This window comes from Dreissena polymorpha, chromosome 9, assembly GCF_020536995.1.
Source record: "Dreissena polymorpha isolate Duluth1 chromosome 9, UMN_Dpol_1.0, whole genome shotgun sequence".
NCBI classification, from domain to species: Eukaryota; Metazoa; Mollusca; class Bivalvia; order Myida; family Dreissenidae; genus Dreissena; species Dreissena polymorpha.
In genome coordinates this window covers 7,031,144-7,055,672 of record NC_068363.1, presented here as the reverse complement: position 1 = coordinate 7,055,672, position 24,529 = coordinate 7,031,144, and the positions used below count along the sequence as shown (strand labels likewise).

General features: G+C 36.8%; 2 protein-coding genes across 2 annotated transcripts in view; one reads left to right on the top strand and one right to left on the bottom strand.

Annotated features, from left to right (window-relative positions):
* The window catches only part of LOC127845506 (alanine--glyoxylate aminotransferase 2, mitochondrial-like), a 51,219-nt gene extending 50,807 nt beyond the window's left edge, over positions 1-412 (bottom strand). Inside the window, exon 1 of the mRNA XM_052376492.1 lies at positions 252-412. Within this exon, the coding sequence (XP_052232452.1) occupies positions 252-297 (46 nt within the window). The 5' untranslated portion in view covers positions 298-412. The remainder of the gene's footprint in view (positions 1-251) is intronic.
* On the top strand, positions 389-23,253 carry LOC127844720 (nuclear pore complex protein Nup93-like; the record flags this gene model as incomplete). Its single annotated transcript, XM_052375150.1, is given in 21 exon segments — positions 389-460; positions 768-961; positions 1,199-1,316; positions 2,126-2,188; positions 6,366-6,494; positions 7,867-7,941; positions 12,208-12,253; positions 12,256-12,302; positions 14,799-14,843; positions 14,846-14,931; positions 15,630-15,885; positions 16,461-16,636; positions 18,300-18,448; positions 19,009-19,182; positions 20,643-20,834; positions 21,347-21,453; positions 21,456-21,475; positions 22,181-22,206; positions 22,209-22,252; positions 22,624-22,668; positions 23,137-23,253. Coding segments are annotated over 21 exon segments (2,181 nt in total), but the record flags the coding sequence as incomplete, so codon positions are not given.
* Between the last annotated feature and the right edge of the window lie 1,276 nt (positions 23,254-24,529).

Below are 24,529 nucleotides of genomic sequence, written 5' to 3'. Positions count from 1 at the left end.
TATTTTCATTAAAAGTCTATGTTATTTGTATTATTTTCATCCTTGAAGTACAGTGTTTTTTTTCTAATTTTGTGAAAAAAGCTCAAAAATTATCATTCTGACAAACTGTGAGCAAGTCCCTTTAACATGGTATCTAGTATAATCTACTGTGACAGGTTGATTGTGCAACTGTCACTTTGATTTTAAATAAATTATTGCAATTATAAAAGAATTTGCAAAATATTCTTCAGTTAAATAGGAATTATATTTACCAATGCTCTTAAGCAATTTCCTCTGAACTGTCGAAATGCGTTTCATTTTTGTTAAATTACACGTGCGACCTAGATCCTGTGCAGTTTTATTCTGAACTGACAGCTTGGCTCCCTGTAAAAAGAGTTTCTCCTAACCTTGGGAACCAGTACACTTCACGATTAATCGTGCGCTTATATATTCTGAAGATCATAAGCGTTTGAGAGACAAGGTATACGGCGGTAAGACAGAAACAAGGAATGTTTAATTAACTTTAATTACGTTAAAACATAACAAAAAAGTGAACAAAGTCTTTTTTTTAATCACTTTGTATTGAACTATTCCACATTTTGCGTTCTATAAGCTTTTCAAACGAAATAAACATTTCGTCAAGTGGGAAACTTCTAAAGCAAGGTTACAAAACACTATTTTTTTATGCTAGCTATAACAATTGAATGTCTGCCTAATCCTTTTTCAACGTGTTCGCAGAAAAAATACATCTTTGTTTCTTACTATTGAAGGTCTTCATTAAATTGTAGTATCGACACGTGAAAATGAACGACCCAAACGATTTCTCAGACCTGCAGCAGCAGGCTCTTCAGTTGACAGCAGACATGGACACCGGCACAGACCTCCCAAGAGTAGAGCGTAATCTCACCCAGATTCTTGAAGCCGGGCAGAGGCTACTGGCCAAGGTTGGACCCATCAGTCAGGACAACACGGACGTGAAGGCGTAAGGACACCTGGGTCTAAGAAAACACTACTTTTCATACTTCCCGGTTTTTACAGTGTTTGTGGCGATATTCTGGTAGTAATTAAAATAATGTTATAATTTTGTCCAGTCATCCACAGGACACAATGTAAGACACGATGCTAGATGTTAGTGAGCTATATAATTTACATAATGGGCCTTGGACTTAACAATTTTCAATTAAAATAAAAATTGTAAAAAGTTTCCAATGATTTGCAGGTCAATCTTACTTGGTTCCAAAGGATATGATGTTCCGAAGATTTCACAAAAGCTGGAGGGTCTCAGTGCAGCCAAGACTTTTGAACCGCTTGAGCCAGTCAGAGACACTGACATACAGGTACAATCTGTGGCCTTCACAGGTGTGAAATTTGTGCCAGGAAGACGCAACTTGTATCAATAACAGGTTTGATATTGGGTCCAGAACAGAATTCCAGTGTCAATCAGATTTTGCTTTCATTTTGTCATCTTCCCGCATTAAGAAATTGAAAATTTTAACACAATTAAAAAATCCAAAAAAGATTGACACTGCTCTTGTTTTACTTTCTCATGGAGGTCATGTGGAGCAGTCAGGCCTTTCTGGGATTAAGAATTTTTCATAAAAAAATGCACTGATTTGGGAAAATCTGATTAAATAATTTTTTATATAATAATAAGAAGTGTAAGAGGAAAATCATATATCAAGAGGTCGCTGTGGCGTTGTGGATATGATTTCCGCCTAGTGACCGGGAGGTCACATGCTGGATCCCCCACCGTGGATCTTCTCCATACAGTATAGGTTCTAGTCCCAGGAAACGGATTCAAGAGCTTTTCAAATAAGCAATAGGCTGTCTACGCAATCAAGCTAAAATAAATATATTTAAACAAGACTAAAATCCTATACATTGTTATATAGTTAAATACTTTGTTAGATGTAATAAAGTAATAAAAATGAGATATAATAATGATTAAAAACTATTATGAAAAAAATCATTTTGAGATTATTTTTAATATTGGGCATTTTTTAAACAATATTGTTTTGGGAACGGGTCTATTTAACAGACTTTAGTAGATATGACTGGAAACGGCATGGAGCTTAATATAGTATAAAGCTTTAAAATAAAATAAGGTTTTGATATTGTAAAGTTTTACTGATGTTTTTTTCTGCAGGGATTTTTGAAAAACGAACGAGAGAATGCGTTGTTGGCAGTCATTGAGCAGACACGTCAGAATGTAAGTGTATCAATAATTGGTTCTTTATTGGTAAAAAGCAACTTGATGGCAGGACGTTTCCACTCATCTATTCAAGTTATTATTGTTGCCAGACTAGCATAAGTCCCTTACTGTTAATTCTGACAGCACGAGTGCATTTGCTTATTGATAACAATGTTCATGTGACCTGAATTATGTGACAACTCTTCACATCTAATAAAATATGCCAAACATACATTGTAACTCAAGGGCAGGACTAGAAATCAGCACTCACATACTTGCAAAATCAGTTTTACATGAACTTTTTATTATGTCCCCCACTATAGTAGTGGGGGACATATTGTTTTTGCCCTGTCTGTTGGTCTGTCTGTCTGTCTGTTTGCGCCAACTTTAACATTTTGCAATAACTTTTGCTATATTGAAGATAGCAACTTCATATTTGGCATGCATGTGTATCTCATGAAGCAGCACATTTTGAGTGGTGAAAGGTCAAGGTCATCCTTCAAGGTCAGAGGTCAAATATATGTGGCCAAAATCGCTCATTTTATGAATACTTTTGCAATATTGAAGATAGCAACTTGATATTTGGCATGCATGTGTATCTCATGGAGCTGCACATTTTGAGTGGTGAAAGGTCAAGGTCATCCTTCAAGGTCAGAGGTCAATTATATGTGGCCAAAATCGCTCATTTTATGAATACTTTTGCAATATTGAAGATAGCAACTTGATATTTGGCATGCATGTGCATCTCATGGAGCTACTCATTTTGAGTGGTGAAAGGTCAAGGTCAAGGTCATCCTTCAAGGTCAGAGGTCAAATATATGTGGCCCGAATCGCTTATTTTATTAATACTTTTGCAATATTCAAGATAGCAACTTGATATTTGGCATGCATGTGTATCTCATGGAGCTGCACATTTTGAGTGGTGAAAGGTCAAGGTCAAGGTCATCCTTCACAAGGTCAAGGTCATCCTACAATGTCAAACATCATATAGGGGGACATTGTGTTTCACAAACACATCTTGTTATTGCTGCTTGTAAAATAATGAAATAAAAATTATTGTAACTCTCAAGATCTCCATGATACATTCTCATCTGTGTTTTAAAAATTCAAGCACCTTTTTAAAATGGAAATTTTCAAGAATGTGGGAAAGTCAATCTAGTCTGAAATTGTCTACTTGTTCTTTTTTATCAATTAATATTAATTACTGATTTTTTATCCCTCATGAAATTAAGAGGAATATATTATTAGCGTTGTCCTTCCATCTGTCACACAACTTTACAGGGCTTGTTCTCAGAAACTATATAAGATGTCAAAATGAAACTTCATTGGTGTATAGATATCAATGAGGAGAAGTGCCATGCACACAAACCATAACCCTACACTTTCTTACATGTAAATAAGAGTTATTGTCCATTATTGTTTTTTTGTATAATGTTACTTTTCAGGGCTATATCTCAGATACCTTACCAGGCTTTTCCCCATGAATATTCTAGGCACAGTGGAAATAGGTTGATGTGGAAAGGGAATGCCACCTCTTGCATGTTGATTAAATAAACAAACACTTTCTAATTGTTCGTAATAAAAATCTGTTCTACCTCAGATCTATTAAACCACACCACTCTCTTGTTCTACCTTTCTGTTACTAACATTGTATGTATATGTACACAGATCCATTACATTGGGATTTGTGGGATCCATACATCGCGATCACGATTTAACATTTCAGGTCATATATGCACAAATAGATTCTTAAGAATTGTTGGGCGTGTAACACGTTATTCTCTTCCTTTCAGTTGTTGCATCAAGTGTTATATCCATACATGTATATACATGTTAAATATTGTTCAAATATAACATTTTTCCATAAGAACTTACAAATGTGTATAAATATTTTTTTTGAAATTTGAAATGCACTGACGATTTTTTTGAGATTTCAACAAGTTATAAATAATAAAATTTTGCAAAACTTTTTAAATGAAATTCTCATTATGTTCACATAATTCAACAAGAAAAAAATATATAGGTTACTCCGCATATTTGGAATTAAAATTACGAATTTAATACTACCATCAGGCCTTTTTTTTATAAATAAAACAACATCACAATTCTGTAGTCTAAAATGCAAAATTGGGGAATATGTATTATGGAGCAGACTAGATAACAGCAATCATCTTGTCAAATTCAAAGAGAGGATGATGTCAAGGCGGGTTGCAGACACAATGATACAAAACTATTATTGTTTGATGTTGGGATAGCTTACACAAGTGTAAATGTGATAAACACTGAAGAGGCAAAATATGAACCAAACTGGATTCAGTTGTAAAACAACTGATTAATATCACACAAATCTTGTGAAAGAGCCTATAGACAAACAACTGATTAACATTTTAGTGATTTGATGGGTCTTTAGCAGAACACAATTAATAGCAAGATTAGAGATTTTCAGCGCTTATTAAAATTTCAAGTACTAAATACTGTAATTACTCTAAGTTTTCGGCACTTAACACAAAAAAAATTAGATACAAAAATATTTCAAAATTCAGGTGTCTGAAAATTTAGAGACAAAAATTAAGTGTACAAAAATTATAATTATATCAAAATAAAAGTGATCAGTCAATGCACAATAGTTTCATTGTTATTAACTCTACTTTTTACTTTGCAATAAATACAACTTTACAGCTTTGATAAATCTTTCCAGAGCAATTAAGTTAAAACCTTTAACATACTGCTTCCTTAATGGGAATATATCATTTCAAATGCTGTTGGGGTAATTGATTGTTTTCTACCGGTATAAATGGTTATTTACCCGATTACGCAAATGTTATGGTTCATTGTCTTCAGGCATGCATCTGCCAGGTTTTATGACCTTAATCCAGTTGCAATAATCCATGATAAAAGTGTCACAAGATAAGTGAATACAGGGCCGAAATCTGGTAAAATAGTGCTGTAAAATATACTGTCAGAGAATTTAGAGGCATCAATGATAGACGAAAACCCGCATGTCCGAAAATTAAGAGTCATAAACAATGATTATTTTGGCTAAAAAAAGGATGTCCCAAAATTTAGAGTGTCCAAAACTAAGAGTTATTGCGGTAACCATAATCAGAAAATCAATACCAAGGCAACACTAATTTTGACATTAGGGCACTGCGGTGCCGCTGTGCAAAACTGCCTGGGGAAAAGCCTGCATACAATGCTTCATCATGAAACTTCATATGTGTATTGATATTAAAGAGGAAAAATATCATGCTAAGAACTATAAACCCTTCACTTTCTTAAATAAGAGTTATTGCCAGTTGTTTTTTTGTATGATGTAATTTTTCAGGGCTATATCTCAGATACAATTCAAAATTTCAACATAAAACTGCATGGGTTTTAGAAATAAATGGGAAGAATAGCTTCGCAGAAGAACAATAACCATACACTTTCTTAAATAAAGATCATTGCACTTTGTTGTTTTGAATGATGTAACTTGTCAGGGCTAAATCTCAGATATGCTATAAGATTTTAACATGAAACCTCATATGTGTATAGATCTCAATGATTAAAATTGCAAAGCATAAAACAATTGCCCTACACTTAATTATTTGATAAGATTATACCGTATATCAAGGGATTTGCATCCATTGATAAACAAAATTTATTTGGCAGTGATAGCAAATCAATTTTTTTTCTGGTTTACAAGCGTATTGTCAGGGGGCACAGGGTGACACTTTATGCCTAAAGTTGATTTTTGCTAAGGAAATACGAAACTTTCCATAAAAGCGGACTTCACAGTCTAATCTGGGACGTCACTTAACGCACAGTTTTCCCAGAGTGTGGCTCATATGTATTAATTATAACGGTGCTTAATTACAAGCCGCATTCTGAGAAAACTGGGCTTAATGCATGTGCGTAAAGTGTTGTCCCAGATTAGCCTGTGCAGTCCGCACAGGACAACACTTTCCGCTTTTATGGTATTTTTAGTTTAAAGGAAGTCCCTCCTTAACGAATATCACGTTAAGGTGGAAGTGTCATCCCTGATTAGCCTGTGCGGACTGCACAGGCAAATCTGGGATGACACTTTACGCACATGCATTAAGCCTAGTTTTTCAGAACAAGGCTCATATAATCATGCATAAAGGATATTGTAAGATTCATATTGGTGGGCCATATCTTGATATTAACCCATTATGTACTCGCCATGTTTTCACAGACATTTTCGGAGGCAGACAGACGCCACTGGGATTGCATGGAAAATGAGTGGGAACGGGAAAAGCAGAAGATTTTGAACGCACTACTGGGCTCTGGACATGATACCATTGACCTCCAGCCAGAAACAGATGTAGGTGTTTTGTCTTTAGTGCTTTAATTCCTCTGCCATTTGAACATTGGTAATGTGTCTTTAAGGGTCAAGTGAAGCGGATTTAGCTTTGGCATGGTTCATTTTGGAAACAGACAGCAACCAAATTGTCTAATATTTATTTGCTTTCATTTTTAAACAAATTTTTAAAGAGCAGTTGCTCTTACTTTAAAAATGATACTTGTGTATTATTTTCTGAAGGGCATTTAAATGATTTGTGTGTTTCAAGTACAAAGTGTTAAAATAATAGCATTGGTGTCTAGGAAGACAAGGCCTTTTAATGCATGTGCGTAATTTATCAGGGACGATGCTTTCCACTTTCATGGAATTTGTATGCCCCCTTTCGAAGAAAAGGGGGTATATAGTTTTCGCACTGTCCGTCAGTCAGTCTGTTTGTCACACTTTTCGTGTCCGCTCTCTAATTCAAATAGTTTTCTTCCGATCTTTACCAAACTTGGTCAGAAGTTGTATCTAGACAATATCTAGGTCAAGTTCGAATATGCGTCATGCCGGGTCAAAAACTAGGTCACCGGGTCACTTAGTGCATTTCAAGGATTTAGCATGGTGTCCGCTCTCTAATTGAAGTAGTTTTCATCTGATCTTTACCAAACTTGGTCAGAAGTTGTATCTAGACAATATCTAGATCAAGTTCGAATATGGGTCATGCCGGGTCAAATCTAGGTCACGGGGTCACTAAGTGCATTTCAAGGATTTAGCATGGTGTCAGCTCTCTAGTTTATGTGGCTTTCTGATTTATTTTAATATTCTAAGACATTTTTATGTCCCCGAAGGAGGGCATATAGTGATCGGACTGTCCATCACACTTTGCGTTTAGATTTAGAAAAATACTCATAACTTCTATGTCACTTCAGATAGCAATTTCATATTTGGCATGCATGTGTATATGGACAAGGCCTTTCCATACACACACACATTTGTACCCCTGTGACCTTGACCTTGAACTTAGGGTCCGCGTTTAGGTTTAGAAATCTGCGTTTAGGTTTCAAAAAATGCTTATAACTTTTACCAAGCGTTTATAGGGGGCATAAGTCATCCTATGGTGACAGCTCTTGTTGTTGTAAGAATGTCTCTTCATAACAAAAATCCAGTCTATTGGAAAGTGTTGTTCCACAATAGCTTGTGGGAACTGCAAAGGTAATCTGGGATAACACTTTATGCATATACATTTTCACATACCGTTTTCCCACAGGGCAGCACAACTATGAAGCATATTCAAAGTTGTTACTTTACTGGAGTTAAATGAATTATTCAGTAACAGTGTACAATCAACAATTTAAGATGATCATGTTAGTTTGAAGTTATAAACAGGTGCATATTTGATTTTTCATTGCAGAGTTTTCTCATGGACTCTGTGTCTATGCAAGGTCGCAGTGCTCTGGGCAACATTGAGATAGCCTACGCAAGACAGGTAAACTAGAAGTATTCTTGGTAAGATGGAGATAACCTACGCAAGACTGGTAAACTACAAAAGTGTTCTTGGTTAACTTGAGATAGCCTACGCGAGACAGGTAAGCTAAAAAGTTTTCTTGGTAACATTGAGATAGCCTACGCAAGAAAGGTAAAGTAAGAACCTTTTTTATGTCCCCCACTATAGTAGTGGGGGACATATTGTTTTGGCCTTGTCTGTTGGTTGGTTGGTCTGTTGGTTGGTTGGTTGGTTTGCGCCAACTTTGACATTTGCAATAACTTTTGCAATATTGAAGATAGCAACTTGATATTTGGCATGCATATGTATCTCATGGAGCTGCACATTTTGAGTGGTGAAAGGTTAAGGTCAAGGTCATCCTTCAAGGTCAAAGGTCAAATATGTGGGTCAAAATCGCTAATTTAATGTACACTTTTGCAGTATTTCAATATTCAAGATAGCAACTTGATATTTGGCATGTATATGTATCTCATGGAGCTGCACATTTTGAGTGGTGAAAGGTCAAGGTCATCCTTCAAGGTCAGAGGTCAAATATATGTGGCCAAAATCGCTCTTTTTATGAGTACTTTTGCAATATTGAAGATAGCAACTTGATATTTGGCATGCATGTGTATCTCATGGAGCTGCACATTTTGAGTGGTGAAAGGTCAAGGTCATCCTTTAAGGTCAGAGGTCAATATATGTGGCCCAAATCGCTAATTTTATGAATACTTTTGCAATATTAAATATAGCAACTTGATATTTGGCATGCATGTGTATCTCATGGAGCTGCACATTTTTAGTGGTGAAAGGTCTTGTCCGGGCTATTTCTCCCCAACTACTGACTGGAATTTAATGAAGCTTTATTGGAAGCTTAACTACCTTGAGGAGATGCGCATGTTATTTATGGGTTCTGGTTAGATGATTTATTTACAGAGTTATGGCCCTTTGAAATTTTTAAGTTGCTAAACCATCCATTGTATTATTTTGTCCAAAGTTATGCCCCTCAAGACGTTTCCTTTTATCTGAATATAAAGTGCAATATTGTGACCAAAAAAACATTTAGGGAGCATCACCCGTCTCCGATGGTTTCTTGTATAAAGTATAAAATACACTACTCACTTTATGAGTACAGATGGCCGAGTGGTTAAGAAGCTACACTTGCACCCAAGGGTCAGTGGTTCCAGCTCAGTTGATGATTACTTTTTTAGCTCATCTATTTTTTGAAAAAAAAAATTATGAGCAATTGTCATCACCTTGGCGTCGGCATCCGGTTAAGTTTTGCGTTAAGGTCCACTTTTCTCAGAAAGTATCAATGCTATTGCATTCATACTTGGTACACTTACTTACTATCATGAGGGGACTCGGCAGGCAAAGTTAGATAACTCTGGTGTGCATTTTGACAGATTATGTGCCCTTTTTATACTTAGAAAATTGAAAATTTTGGTTAAGTTTTGTGTTTAGGTCCATTTTATTCCTTAAGTATCAAAGCTATTGCTTTCATACTTGCAACACTTACTAACTATCATAAGGGGGACTGTGCAGGGCAAAGTTATGTAACTCTGACTGGCATTTGGACGGAATTATGGGCCCTTTATACTTAGAAAATTGAAAATTTGGTTAAGTTTTGTGTTTTGGTCCACTTTACCCCTAAAGTATCATAGATATTGCTTTCATACTTGGAACACTCGCAAACTATTATAAGGGGACAGTAAAAGGACAAGTTGCATAACTCTGGTTGTCATTTTTTACGGAATTATGGCCCTTTTTTGACTTAGTAACTTTGAATATATGGTTAAATTTTGTGTTTCGATCAACTTTACTTCTAAAGTATCAAGGCTATTGCTTTCAAACTTCAAAAACGTCCAACCATCGCACCCAAGATCCCCCCCCCTTGAAAAAAAAAAAAAATTGCATTTTTTTTTTGCATTTTTTTTCCGCATATTTGGAAGATAATGTAATAAATGACCACCACCCCCACACTATACACCCCTCTTCACTCCACCCCTCCCTCCTTTGTGATTGAAATTGAGAGTCCCTTCACCTTTTAAAAGAAAATAGACAGGGTTCTTTTTAGAGAAAGGGGAAGATGCTGGACGCTGGGTGAAAGGGGAAAAAAGAGTGCGAAAGAGACATATTAGGGGAAAAAATAATAACTGTTCATATTCAATGTCTATAACTCATCAAAAGAGGCTTGTCTCTGTCCTTTTGTTCTTAAACACATTTAACACGTAAGTCAAAGTCCTTAATAAAGTTGCAGGTGTAGATCTTATAATGGGTAAATTTTCAACTATATTTCTGTACTGGGGCCGGGGGACGATGTCAATTTTGTGATTTCAATTTCATGATGAATGGGTTGACGATCTTGATCTGCTACAGTATTGGAAGGGAAAGGAGCGGCAGCTGCCGATTGTCTACTTTCACTTTTACAATGTTCGATGTTGATTACCTCAGAATCCTGCTGGGTTATAACGGTGTTCGATGATTCTTTCTAAAAAAATGCCTCGATGCTTTCAGTATCTTCCGAGTCTGAATGTTTTATTTTGTTTGTGTAAGTTGCCAATTGTGAGACATTTTTTTCTGTTTTCACGTTTATATCTTGGCTTGCACATAGCCCGGATGAAAATTCGACTGGTTTCCGGTAAATAATTGACGAAACATTCTTCTCGCCCAAGACCGTATCCAGTAAAATAGTCACATGATTATTACGATAAGTTGCCCAGTTTACGTAATTTAAGGAGCTATATTTAGAATAACTGGGATTCCCCGATTTTGTGTGTTCGTCTGGAGAGAGAGAGCGAGATTGTTGTTCATGGTGCAAATTGGATAATTGTCGAATGCCCCAAGGAAAAATAAACATTTCTTTGAAAGAAAATATTATATTTTGGTGAAAAATGATATTTTTGGTGGGGAAATTGTATTTTGAGGGGAAAAATTCTGGTAGGGGAAGAGGCCGAAGATCGGCGTCACTTTCTTAGTAAAAAAAAAACCTGATAGATGAGCGGTCTGCACCCACAAGGCGGTGCTCTTGTTTCCTCTTTGTAATGTTATTCTTGTTTTTTAATGGAGCTATTAAGTTCCAATGTATACATTTATCATTTTAAAGCATTTAATGACAAACCTCAAAACATGCTAAATTAAAGGTCCCTTTATAATTAGACTTTTCTTGAGCCATGTATTGGTATGTGTTCCTGTAGGGAAAAAAATGTCATTTACGTGCTGAACCCCAGTTTAAGGTAGTCTCATTTTGAGTAAATTTCTTTATGTTGAGAACCTCCACACTTTATTGTCTTGCTTTTATATGAAACTTAAATCTATTAAGACATAAGTAGATTAATTTAATTTACTTGGTCAACATAACTGTATGAACAATCATTTGTATGCGCCGCACCCGGTAGGGTGGCATATAGCAGTTGAACTGTCCGTCAGTCAGTCAGTCTGTCCGTCCGTCCGAAAACTTTAACGTTGCCCATAACTTTTGCAATATTGAAGATAGCAACTTGATATTTGGCATGCATGTGTATCTCATGAAGCTGCATATTTTGAGTGGTGAAAGGTCAAGGTCATCCTTCAAGGTCAAAAGTAAAAAAATACAATCCAAGGGAAGTAATAAGCTTTGAAAGGGAGATAATTTCTAAACCTGCAAAATCATATATTGAAATATTATTTCAAAGCGGCGCAATAGTGGGCATTGTGTTTCTGACAAACACATCTCTTGTTATTATTGATTTTATCTCTAAAGATTTTGAGAGCTTATACTTGTTTGTCTGTGCAATGACCATAACTCTTTCGTTGATATTGGCATAGTTGCCCTTTGAATATTTTTTTTAGGTGGAGCATTATTCCACTAGTAAAACAGATAGTTGATGTAATACCATCTATATTGTTAGAGATCACTTTGAGGGATATTGCTTTGATAGAGCTTTTGTACTAATTTTTTTCGTATTTAACTCGGCAAAAAGGAATTTTGTTTAGATCAAAGGACAATTTCAGGTGGCATTCATCCTTTAAATGATAGTTTCATGTTTCATGACTGATTGCCTAGTGGTTTAAACCTTTCCCCCATAAGAAGCAATGTGAAAATGGCTTTTGCAACCAGTCTGTTCAGGTTTTATGCTGTTGGCTGCTCATCAGTTTCTAAGGGTTGGAACTGAAGCCTTTCAAACATGAATTTATTAATAAAAGTAATTAATTAAATTTAACTTACAAGGGACTACACATGAGTCAAAATATGAATCTATGTGGTAAAGGGTTAATTGTTGTTTGCAGGTGTATGAATACAACGAGCAGGTGATCAACTCTGCCTATGTGAAACCCACCTTTCAGACATGTTTGTGGAGGTTGCAAAAACATTTGATAACAAGGTGAGACAGGTGAATCTAATAATAAACAAGTGACAAGATATTTAAACAACTTATGTTCCATATACAGTAAATGCTTTTGTTAAGTCCTGTCATGATAATATCTATCTGTCCATCGTCCCATCTGTTCATTCATGGATATTTTTATATTATATCATAATTTCAAAATTGTTAAAGCTATTACATGGAAACTTCATATGTGGAAAAATCTCATTTAGAGGTCTGCACATGGACTAATTCTACAATTGGCCAAATTAGCCAATGGCTACAAATTAACAATTTTGTAAATGAATTTGACTACAACCTTTCCTTTTTTTAAACAAAAAATATACAAAATAAGAAGAATTCTGAGAAAAACATAAATTACATTAGTGCTGCAACAATATGCCAAAAACCGTATTGCAATATATTGTCAGTTCAAAAACCCGTATTGCAATATATTGCAATATATTGCTTACTTGTACCAGAATTATAATGCGCCAGCTAATCACCAAAACCAACTTAATTACATAATCATAACATTTGTATTGTATGTTTAGGTTCTAGTTATATCCTATTGGCAATTCTAGCCTTTTTACAAAATGCTTGAAAGATTAGTATTGTCATTTGTCCATTGGATATTCCCATTAAACATTAAACATGTTGTGCAATTGTGGACGGTATACTGTATAGTGTTACAATAAATCGCTGGGACATTAACATTAATTGATTATAAATATGCTACAGTACAATATGACCAAGTCATTACTGTTTAATTAAACTGGTAAAGCATATTTATTGCTCAGTTTACAGTTCAACTATGTAACATAACACAATTGTTCGCTAAACTTTACTTCATGTTTTTCCTTAGAAATATAAGCATGTCTACTTTTTCTGAGTCCAAGTCTGCATGCTGGGCAGTTAAAATGTTTTTTTGATCATTATTACTTCTGTTTATAATAACATCAATTAAAATTTTTATTATGTAAATAATTGTTTTTGTTTTTTTCTTCGTATTTTCGTATTTCCACAAGCTTCATCTTAAATTTAAAAGTATGACATGCAAAAGCAAGATCTTGATGACTCCCAAGTAACAACACTACTCCTTATAATAGACTTTTTAGAATGCTATTTTTACGTAACAATTTATTTTTACTAAACACTGATTTGTTTTGTTTACTTTGATATCATTATTTCGGATGGCATTTCTGGACAAAATGTGGATGAATTTTTGTAGAATTTTCGTACCGGTATGATGAAAATCGTATCGCAATACTCTATGCGGATTGCGTATTGCGATATATACCAATATACCGGCATATTGTTGCAGCACTAAATTACATAGGGTGTTGGTGGATTAGACAAATCTTTGTCAATAACAATGAAGTGATTAAAGCTGCTGTAATAAAACTTTTTAAAAAGGTGCAATTTAGCTTCTATTGAGACGTCACTTGACATTGCATATGAGATGTGTGTATCAAGTTGGTCTTAAATTAGACAGAGGAAACAAATAAGCCTCCGCTGGAAAAACTGCCTGAAGTGTTGTCCCAGATGAGCCTGCACATGCTAATAATGGATGACACTTTTCACCTGAACTGGATTTTTGCTAAGAAAAGACATATTTAAAAGAAAAATACCAAAAGAACAGAAAGGGCAGACTGCACAGAGTACCGGTAATCTGGGATGACACTTCACGCACATGCAAAAAGCAATTGTTTCCAGAGCGAGGCTTTTATAATCCCCGCCGAAAAAAAATCGGAGGGGATATAGTAATTGGTCCCATCCGTCTGTCCATCTGTCTGTCTGTGCGTCCGTCCGAAATTTTGTCCAGAGCATAACTCCAAATCTATTAAATGGATTTACTTTAAACTTAGAATATAAACGGATGGCAAAAAGGAAAATGACAGTGACTAAGAACCATAACACTATCTACCTTAGTTTTTATGCTCCCCAAAAATTTATTTTGGGGGGAGCATATAGTCGCCGCTTCGTCTGTCCGTGCGTGTGTGCGTCTGTCCTGTCCCGTCCGTGCACAATTTTTGACCGGGGCTATTTCTCAGCAACTAATGACCAGAATTCAATGAAACTTTATGGGAAGCTTCACTACCAAGAGGAGATGTGCATATTATCAGCGGGTTCTGGTCGGATGATTTTAACAGAGTTATGGGCTCTTTGAAATTTCTATAAAAAATTATTGTCCCTCTAACTACTGTGCCCTCAAGATGTGTCCTTTTATCTGAATATATAGTGCAATATTCATATTGTGACAAAAAAACCTTTGGGGAGCAACACCCGTCTCCAACGGTTTCTTGTTGTGTTATCTCCCCTTTTAAGTAAATTTTTGTCAGGAGCATAACTCTTAATCTACTGAAGGGATTAACTTGAACTTTAAATATAAACAGATGGCAAGTAGGAGAAGTGCAGTGACTAAGAACCATAACTCTATCTACCTTAGTTTTTTAATTATCTCTCTTTATTTAATTTCAAAGTAAATTTTTTGTCCTTGTGGTTAATGTTCAGCAAGTGAGTGAGTTGTGGGAGATGGTACGCTGTATGATGGACTGCCGCCTTGCCCCAGCGGGCAGTCCCTGAGACAGAACAAGAACACCCAGAAAGCCTTTGTGAGAAATGCGCGCTCATATCTCGAGCAGTCGTATGTATACAGAAACTTACGTTTGACTTGGAATGTGTCGAGTAATATTTTTGATTACCAGTAAACCCTGCAATTGCTTTAGCAATATTTGTTATTGATTTTAAACCATGAAATTGTAGCAATATTTATGATTGCTTGTAAAGCATGCCATGGGTTTAGTAACATTTGTATTTTTTTGTAACCTTGCAATGGGTTTAGCAATGTTTTTGATTGTTTGTATACCCTGCAATTGATAAAGCAATATATGTGATTGCTTGTAAACAACACAATTGGTTAAGCAATATTTGTGATTGCTTGTGAACCCTTCCATGAGTTGAGCAGTATTGTGATTTGTGATGCTTGTAAACATTTCCATAAGTTCAGCAATATTGTGATTGCTTGTAAACCATGCAGTTATGGCAATATTTGTGAACACTAGTAAAAAATGGAATGGGTTAAACAATATTTGTGATTGCTTGTATTTCCTGCAATTGGTTTAGCAATGTTTTGCTTTTATATTGTGTAACAGGTTTATAAATATTAACATGTAATAGTAAACCTTCAAAATGTTAAGCAATATTTTTGATTGCTGGAAAACCCTGCAATTTGTAAGCAATATTGATGATTGCTAGTTAACCCTGTCATGTGTTTATACATATTTACATTTAGTAGTAAACCTGCAGTTGGTTTAGCAATATTTGTGATATCTCTCCCCACAGCTACAAAAAGTTTATCACAGCTCAGATCTCAGGGAACCTGCAGCAGGCTCAGCTAGGTGGTGTGCCAGGCACGTGTAACCTCGTACGCAGCTACCTTAACATCCGCCAGGCCACCCTGCCCAGGGGACTCGAGGTACATATCCATAGCAATAGACTGAACATGTGGAGGGGTGTAATTTATTCTCAGTTACACTTTGAAGGGTGTGATTTCCCCTCTTTTACACATAATTCTGATTTCTTCTTTACACATGGAGGGGTGTGATTACTTCTCCTTTACACATGGAGGTTTGTGATTTATCCTCCTTTACACATGGAGGAATGTGATTTATCCTCCTTTACACATAAAGGGGTCTGATTTCTTTTCTTTACGCATGGAGGGTGTGATTTCTTCTCCTTTACACATGGAGGTTTGTTATTTATCCTCCTTTACACATGGAAGGGTGTTAATTATCCTCCTTTATACATGATTTCTTCTCCTTTACACATGGAGGTTTGTGATTTATCCTCCTTTACACATGGAAGGGTGTTAATTATCCTCTTTTATACATGGAGGGGTGTGATTAATCCTCCTTTACACGTGGAGGTGTGTGATTTATCCTTTTTTCAGCTGATTTCCTCTCCTCTCAGCCGATTTTCTCCATGTCATTCCCAAGAATGTTTTACAATTAGTTTTGAACTTTGCTTGACCTATTCAAAAATGAAGAGTTTCAGCAACACCTGAGGTATTTCCAAAATTCCTGTATGTGGCCTTCACTTTAAAATAAATTGGATTTCTTTTGTGTCTTATGAAATAGTATAGCTGTTTGTAATTGTTGGTGTTCGTTTTATCAGGACGGGTTGGTTCAACAGTTTGATAACGTTGTTGTTTGTTGTCATGACGGACTGGTCTACCTGTTTGTTATGTTGCCAGGGGGGGTGGTGGAAGGTCACCCTACATGGGCCATGATCTACTACTGTCTGCGCTGTGGGGACCTCAATGCAGCACAGGCTGTTGTCAAGAAGGCAGGGTATGTAGCACTTGTTTGTGTGTTAAGTTTTAAATCCATATTTAACAGTGTTTAGGTCAAATGAGTCTAGTTCTGGGAAACCAGGCATAAAGCATGTGCGTAGAGTGTTGTCCCAGATAAGCCTGTGCAGTCTGCACAGGCTAATCAAGGATGACATGTTCTGCCATTCTTGTATTTTTTATTTAAAGGAAGTCTCCCTTATTAAAAATCCAGTTTAGTTTGAAAGTGCACAAAAGTAATCTGGGACGACACTTTAAGCACATGCAATAAGCCCTATTTTCCAAGAGCATGGCTCATGTGATGGGAGTTAGTGAACCAATGCACCATTTTCCTCAACATTCTGAGCTTTTCTTGGTTGTTTACTAGAACCAAGTGCACATATTGCAATTTATAGGCCAGGATGACGTTTGAACTAGTTTTCCAATAGGAACCTATTTATAAAACAAATGCAGGTCAAACAAGTTTTGCCTTTTGTACGAGATCAGGAAGCAATTGAATGGCTCACAACTAACAGGCCATTTTTTACTTTGTCTTCAAATCATGTGTGAATGTTCAGTATTTATATAAATTCAATGAGCCTCCCTCTGGGACAATAGGGCTTAATGCATTTGCAGGCTAATCAGGGACAACATGGGACTATGGGGCTTAATGCATTTGCAGGCTAATCAGGGACAACATGGGACTATGGGGCTTAATGCATTTGCAGGCTAATCAGGGACAACATGGGACTATGGGGCTTAATGCATTTGCAGGCTAATCAGGGACAACATGGGACTATGGGGCTTAATGCATTTGCAGGCTAATCAGGGACAACATGGGACTATGGGGCTTAATGCATTTGCAGGCTAATCAGGGACAACATTTGACTATGGGGCTTAATGCATTTGCAGGCTAATCAGGGACAACATGGGACTATGGGGCTTAATGCATTTGCAGGCTAATCAGGGACAACATGGGACTATGAGGCTTAATGCATTTGCAGGCTAATCAGGGAAAACACTTTCTGCTCAAATTGGAATTTCCTTAAGAAAACACTTTTAAATACAAAATACAATAAAAGTGAAGTGTTGTCCCTGATTAGCCTGTGTTGACATCACAATATACCTAAATGCATTAAGACCTATTTTTCAAAGAATGTGGCTCAGATATGTTTTATTTGAACACTACTTTTATGTAACTGCTACAAAAATAGACTGCATCTTGCAAAATTGTAATATTGATATCGAGTATTAATTGAGCAAGCAGCATTCTAGAAAACAGGGGCTTAATGTGTTAGTGTTGAGTCGACTATTTCTGCCTAAACTTGAATTATTGTGAAAAAAACTTTTAACGAAAAATACCATTGAGGGCTGCACAGGTAAATCAGGGTGGACACTACACACATGGGTTTACCCTTTGCATACTGGGAAATTTGTCGTCTGCTAAAATGTCGTCTGCTGAATTTCTAAAATTAGCATTTTCTTCATTTTTTTTCAAAGAATACTATCAGAATAGCAAACAGTTTGGATCCTGATGAGACGCCACGTTCTGTGGCGTCTCATCTGGATCCAAACTGTTTGCAAATTCCTTCACAATTCGGTTCCAGCACTGAAAGGGTTAAGCCCCTTTATTGCTGAGCAAGGCTCACTTTGTGATTTTGGTTGTAGTTAAATGCTTATTGCAGCCACCAGCTGGGCGACTTCCCCCAGTTCCTACAGGAGTACGTTGCCAACTCAGACCACAGACTGAGCCCAGGCAATGAGACCAGACTTCAGCTGCAGTACCGCAGGGTGGTCAAGCAGTGTCCAGACCCTTACAAGAGGTACCAGTCATGTCAATTAATGTTCTGTGAGAAATAATGCATCAAACATGAACAGTTATTAAAGGGTCAATGAGAGTCCTTAAAAGGAATGTAAATGAAAAGTCCTTCAATTTTGTCTTGCAAGTATTTTATTATCCCTGTTCCATATTTGTATGTTTCAGGGTGGTGAATGGAAACATCATAGTTTTTATTCTTCATGGGGGTGTAAAAACATATTTATATGTTCCAGGGCGGTGAACTCACATGATATTTATATGTTTAAAGCTTGTTTTCTAACGTCATATGTGTATGTTTAGAGTTGTGTACTTAATCATACTGGGTATTTGTATGTTTCAGAGCATTGTATTACCATTTATATATATTCAAGGATGTTGAATTAATATCATATTTGTATGACTATTAACATCTTATTTGTATGTTAGGGCGGTTTTTCTAGCGTTCTTAGTTCCAGGGCAGTGTACTGAACCATAAAAGTTATATCTTTAATTGCGGTGTATTAACATATTGTTTTTTGCATGTTATTGAATTGTGCTATCATACCTGTATGTTTCAAAGTGGTGTTTCATACCAGGGCGGTTATACTGTATCGTGGGCCAGTGTGACTACATGGAGGACCATGCTGACATTGCTGATAAGATTGACGACTACCTCTGGGTGAAGCTGTGCCAGATACAGTTTGATGCTGATGAGCGGACAGAGACACTCACATTGCAAAAACTGCAGACCCTGCTTTATGAGGAATATGGTATGTGTGCAGCGAAATAAATGAGCAGTGCTCTGTGAAAAGGGGGTTAAATGCATGTGCGAAAAGTGTCGTCCCAGATTAGCCTGAGTAGTCCGCACAGGCTATCAGGGACGACACTTTCCGCCTAAACTGGATTTTTGCTAAAAGGAGCCTTGCTTTAAACAAAAAATGTCATAAAAGCGGAAAGTGTCGTCTCTGATTAGCCTGTGCAGACTGCACAGGCTAATCTGGGATGACACTTTACGCACATGCATTAAAACCCTTTTTCACAGAGTACGACCCAAATGTGAACCATAACTGTCGGTGAGGTTTTGTAATTTGCTTTGGTTGGTTGTTTGTCATCAATATTAACCTTGTTAAGTCTAGAGATTCTTTATCACCCAGTGTTTGCTCAGAGCACTTCATCTCTGACAAGTTTGAAATATTGTAGAAATTTCATGATGCCTTCGTCGTAATTTTGACTCGTAATAATGAACATAATCCATTCATAAAGTCTTTAAAACATATTTTGACACAATTTTTTGCCCAGGCCATAATCTGATAGAACAAAACAAGAACAAAACAGGGTCTTTTGATGTAAACATAAAACAGGTGTGTTGATGTTACCAATGAGGTCATTAGGTCAAATTGAAGAAAAGATTAGTGAACTTTGTATGGCAATATTTTTTGACACAATCAACATGAACTTTGCTTAGCACCTCATTTCAGCACCATTATGGCCATCTTGATTATGTTAACCTGTAAAGCCTTTTTGCCATAATAAATATCAAGGGGACTGTTAGAAATTTGTTCCTACTTTGTCAAATGTGGAAATTTTAAAATTCAAAATAGAGACATTCACACATTTATTTCTGTGTAGAATTTCTTATTTTGAAAAAGTTGTAATGCATGTACTTAAAGTTTCCTCCTAAATTGGACTTTTGCTTAGTACAGAATTCCTTTAAAAGAAAAAATATCAAAAAAGCATAAAGTGTTCTCCCTGATGAGCCGGTGCCAAATATTAAATAAAAAGAGTTTAACAACATTTTCCTAGAGCGAGGCTCACATGTTTTCCTCACAAGCACTGTAGTGTTCATGTTTTGTTTCTCACAAGCACGTAGTGTTCATGTTTTGTTTTCCTCCTCCAAGCACTGTAGTGTTCATGTTTGTTTTCCTCACAGCACTGTAGTGTTCATGTTTTGTTTTCCTCACAAGCACTGTAGTGTTCATGTGTTGTTTTCCTCACAAGCACTGTAGTGTTTGTGTTTTGTTTTCCTCACAAGCACTGTAGTGTTCATGTTTGTTTTCCTAACAAGCACTGTAGTGTTCATGTTTTGTTTTCCTCACAAGCCATGTAGTGTTCATGTTTGTTTTCCTCACAAGCACTGTAGTGTTCATGTTTTGTTTTCATCACAAGCACTGTAGTGTTCATGTTTTGTTTTCCTCACAAGCACTGTAGTGTCATGTGTGTTTTTTTTCAGGTGAAAGCCACTTCAATGGCTACCAGCAGCCGTTCCTGTATTTCCAAGTTCTCATTCTCACAGCCCAGTTTGAGGCGGCCATTGAGTTCCTGTCACGTATCGAGCGCTTGCGTTGCCATGCCGTTCACGTGGCTATCGTTCTGTTTACCACTAACCTGCTGCAGTGCTCACAGTCCACACAGGCTCAGCTGTGTAAGCAGAAACCTCCCAAAGCTAGTCTTGACCTAGGGGTGACATGTCGCTTTCTTTCAGCTGATAACATTTTCAAAGTCAAAATAATTTTACAAATAGTAATTACCTTTGCTTGATCGAAACTGATCTTGATCTTTGCTTGATGTTAATGGAGAGTTCATTGAAACCCTGTAAGGGGGGTATGGCATTTTTCTCCCATTTGGTGGTTATTAAATGACACCCCTGTTGAGGGTTCCAGTCAACCTTAAAATAAATCAATGCATACTAAAATGGCATAAGCTCTATCAAAGCAAAATGATTTGACTGAAATGTATTTCATTGGTTGGACATTTATCAATGAATTTGTCAATGATTAAAAACACTTCACGCAAATGACATATATACTGTACTGTACACTTGGTTTGAATGAAATGTACTTATTCAGTATATTCCAATGACAACGCAATCCCTCAAATGTAAAGAAACTATTCTCCTATTTTCAATCCATTCAATTCTTTTTCCCATCTGTCCAGTGAGTAAGGACCCAAACGATCCAAGCCCCCAGCGGCGTCTGAACTTTGCACGCCTGATCATGATGTACACTCGCAAATTTGAGGAGACTGATCCACAGGAGGCAGCAAGCAGTACTTCTACTTCCTCAGGTACACCCTCCTATCAGGGCTGGAATTTGCCCTTTTTGCAGCTGATTTGCCCTCTTTTTAATCGATTTGCCCTTTTTGCAGCTTATTTGCCCTCTTTTCAGCTGATTTGCACCCTTTTTAGCTGATTTGCACTTGTTAGTTGATTTGCCCGCTTTTCATATGATTTCCCTTCTTTTGAGGTAGGTTGATCTCTTTTGAGGTAGTTTGCCCTCTTTCAGCTAATGTTCCCATGGTCCCACTTTTCAGCCAAAATTTGCACTCTTTTCAGCTAATTTGCCCTCTCTTAAGTAGATTTGCCCATTTAAGCTGATTTGCCCTTTTTCAGCTGATTTGTTCCTAATTTTCAGCTAATTTACCCTCTTTTGAGCTGATTTGCCTTCTTTCAAGCTGTTTCGCCCTCTTTTCAACTTATTTGCCCTCTTCAGCTTATTATCCCTCTTTTCAACTAATTTTGCCTATTTTCAGCTAATTTGCCCTCTTTTCAGCTAATTTTCCCTCTTTTCAGCTAATTTGCCCTCTTCAGCTAATATTCCCTATTTTCAGCTATTTTGCCCTATTTTCAGCTGATTTGCCCTATTTTCAGCTGAATGCCTCCTTTTCAAACCAATCATTGCTGAACAAACAGTCATTTGCTAGTATTTTATGCCTCAAGTTTTTTAAACAATGATATGTTCACTAACCCTGGCCTTGTTGTCTCCCATCTAGGGATCTAAAGACTGCTCAGAATGAGAACTTTTTTTGACGTGCGTCAGTGAGCTGGTACAGGAAACCAAGGAGGTATGTACTTGGCACCATCTCTGCAATGAGTCTTAAGATTGTCTTATGTAGACACTAAGTTAAAGTTAGCATGTGAGATTTTAATACCATGCTTTGGAACATATGCATGGAAGTGCTCTTCTTTTTGCCATTATAATAGTGCAAATGTTCCTAATAATGATTATTGTAATGTAATAGATTTGTATGTTACCATCTATCTATGTAATCACGGTAATAAAACATAAGTAATTACAGTTACAAAACATGTATAATTAGACATTAGGAATCAGGATAATGTACATATTCTGAGCAACATTCAAAGAAACTTGACTGTAAACCTGTTGTTTAATTTCAGTATGAGATCGTTGATACACCTTTTTGTTTGATTTCAGTATGAGATGCTCTTAGGCAAACTGATGAAGGATGGCACCAGAAAGGTATGCTAGGATCTCCAGTATGTCACATACACTCAAACTTTGTACAATAATACACCAAAATAAAATCTGAAAATTTACCAAATCTATAAATGAATCATAGCTTTTAAATTTGAACATTTATTTATATTCCGTCTTGTTAGCGTTTTTAGCTCACCTGAGCTCACTATCCTTAAGGAAAGCCAATATTGTGAGTGATAAGATTTATATATTTCAAGAAAAGATTGAAAAACATTTGCTGTTGCAATTAAAAATTATTTTCACGTTTACAAACAGCAAAAAAATCAGCTTATGCATTGTTAATTAAATGTTGGCCATACCTGTAAGTTTTATCAGTGTAACATCACTGGATTTTTGCTAAGAATAGACTTCCTTTGAACATCACACAGGCTCCTCTGGGATTACACTTTTCGCACATGAATTTAGCCCGGTTTTCCTGGAGCAAGGCTCACATGTCTCCTTTCACTTCAGCCTGGTGCGATAGACAAGTTCCAGGTGGACACCCGTCGTATACTTGACAAGGTCGCCAGGGATACGGAGAGCAAAGGAGCCTTTGAGGATGCAGTCAAGCTGTATGACCTCAGCAAGGTGAGTGAATAGTGAGATATCAGGCTTTATGACTTTAGCAAGGTGAGTCAATAGTGAGATATCAGGCTTGAGCAAGGTGATTGAATAGTGATTAATCAGGCTGTATGACCTTAGCAAGGTGAGTGAATTGTGCAGAATCAGACTGTATTACCTCAACAAGGTGAGTGAATAGTGAGATATCAGGCTTTACGACCTTAGCAAGGTGATTGAATAGTGAGGAATCAGGCTTTATGACGTCAGCAAGGTGATTGAATAGTGAGGAATCAGGCTTTATGACCTTAGCAAGGTGATTGAATAGTGAGGAATCAGGCTTTATGACCTCAGCAAGGTGAGTGAATAGTGAGATATCAGGCTTTATGACCTCAGCAAGGTGAGTGAATAGTGAGGAATCAGGCTTTATGACCTCATCAAGGTGATTGAATAGTGAGGAATCAGGCTTTATGTCCTCAGCAAGGTGAGTGAATAGTGAGATATCAGGCTTTATGAACATAGCAAGGTGATTGAATAGTGAGGAATCAGGCTTTATGACGTCAGCAAGGTGATTGAATAATGAGGAATCAGGCTTTATGACCTTAGCAAGGTGATTGAATAGTGAGGAATCAGGCTTTATGACGTCAGCAAGGTGTTTAAATAATGAGGATTCAGGCTTTATGACCTTAGCAAGGTGATTGAATAGTGAGGAATCTGGCTTTATGACCTCAGCAAGGTGAGTGAATAGTGAGATATCAGGCTTTATGACCTCAGCAAGGTGAGTGAATAGTGAGGAATCAGGCTTTATGACCTCAGCAAGGTGATTGAATAGTGAGGAATCAGGCTGTATGACCATAGCAAGGTGAGTGAATAGTGAGGAATCAGGCTGTATGACCATAGCAAGGTGAGTGAATAGTGAGGAATCTGGCTGTATGACCATAGCAATGTGAGTGAATAGTGAGGAATCAGGCTGTATGAGCACAGCAAGGTGAGTGAATAGTGAGGAATCAGGCTGTAACACCTCAGCAAGGTGAGTGAATAGTGAGGAATCAGGCTGTAACACTCAGCAAGGTGAGTGAATAGAGGAGGAATCCTGTATTCCTCAGCAAGATTAGTGAATAGTGAGGAATTAGGCTGTATGACCTCAGAAAGGTGAGTGAATAGTGAGGAATCAGTCTGTATGACGTCAGCAAGGTGAGTGAATAGTGATGATGATGATGGATGATGATGATGATGATGATGATGATGATGATTGATGATGATGATGGAGATGGAGATGGACTCAAAACTCCACATTTTGTTTGAA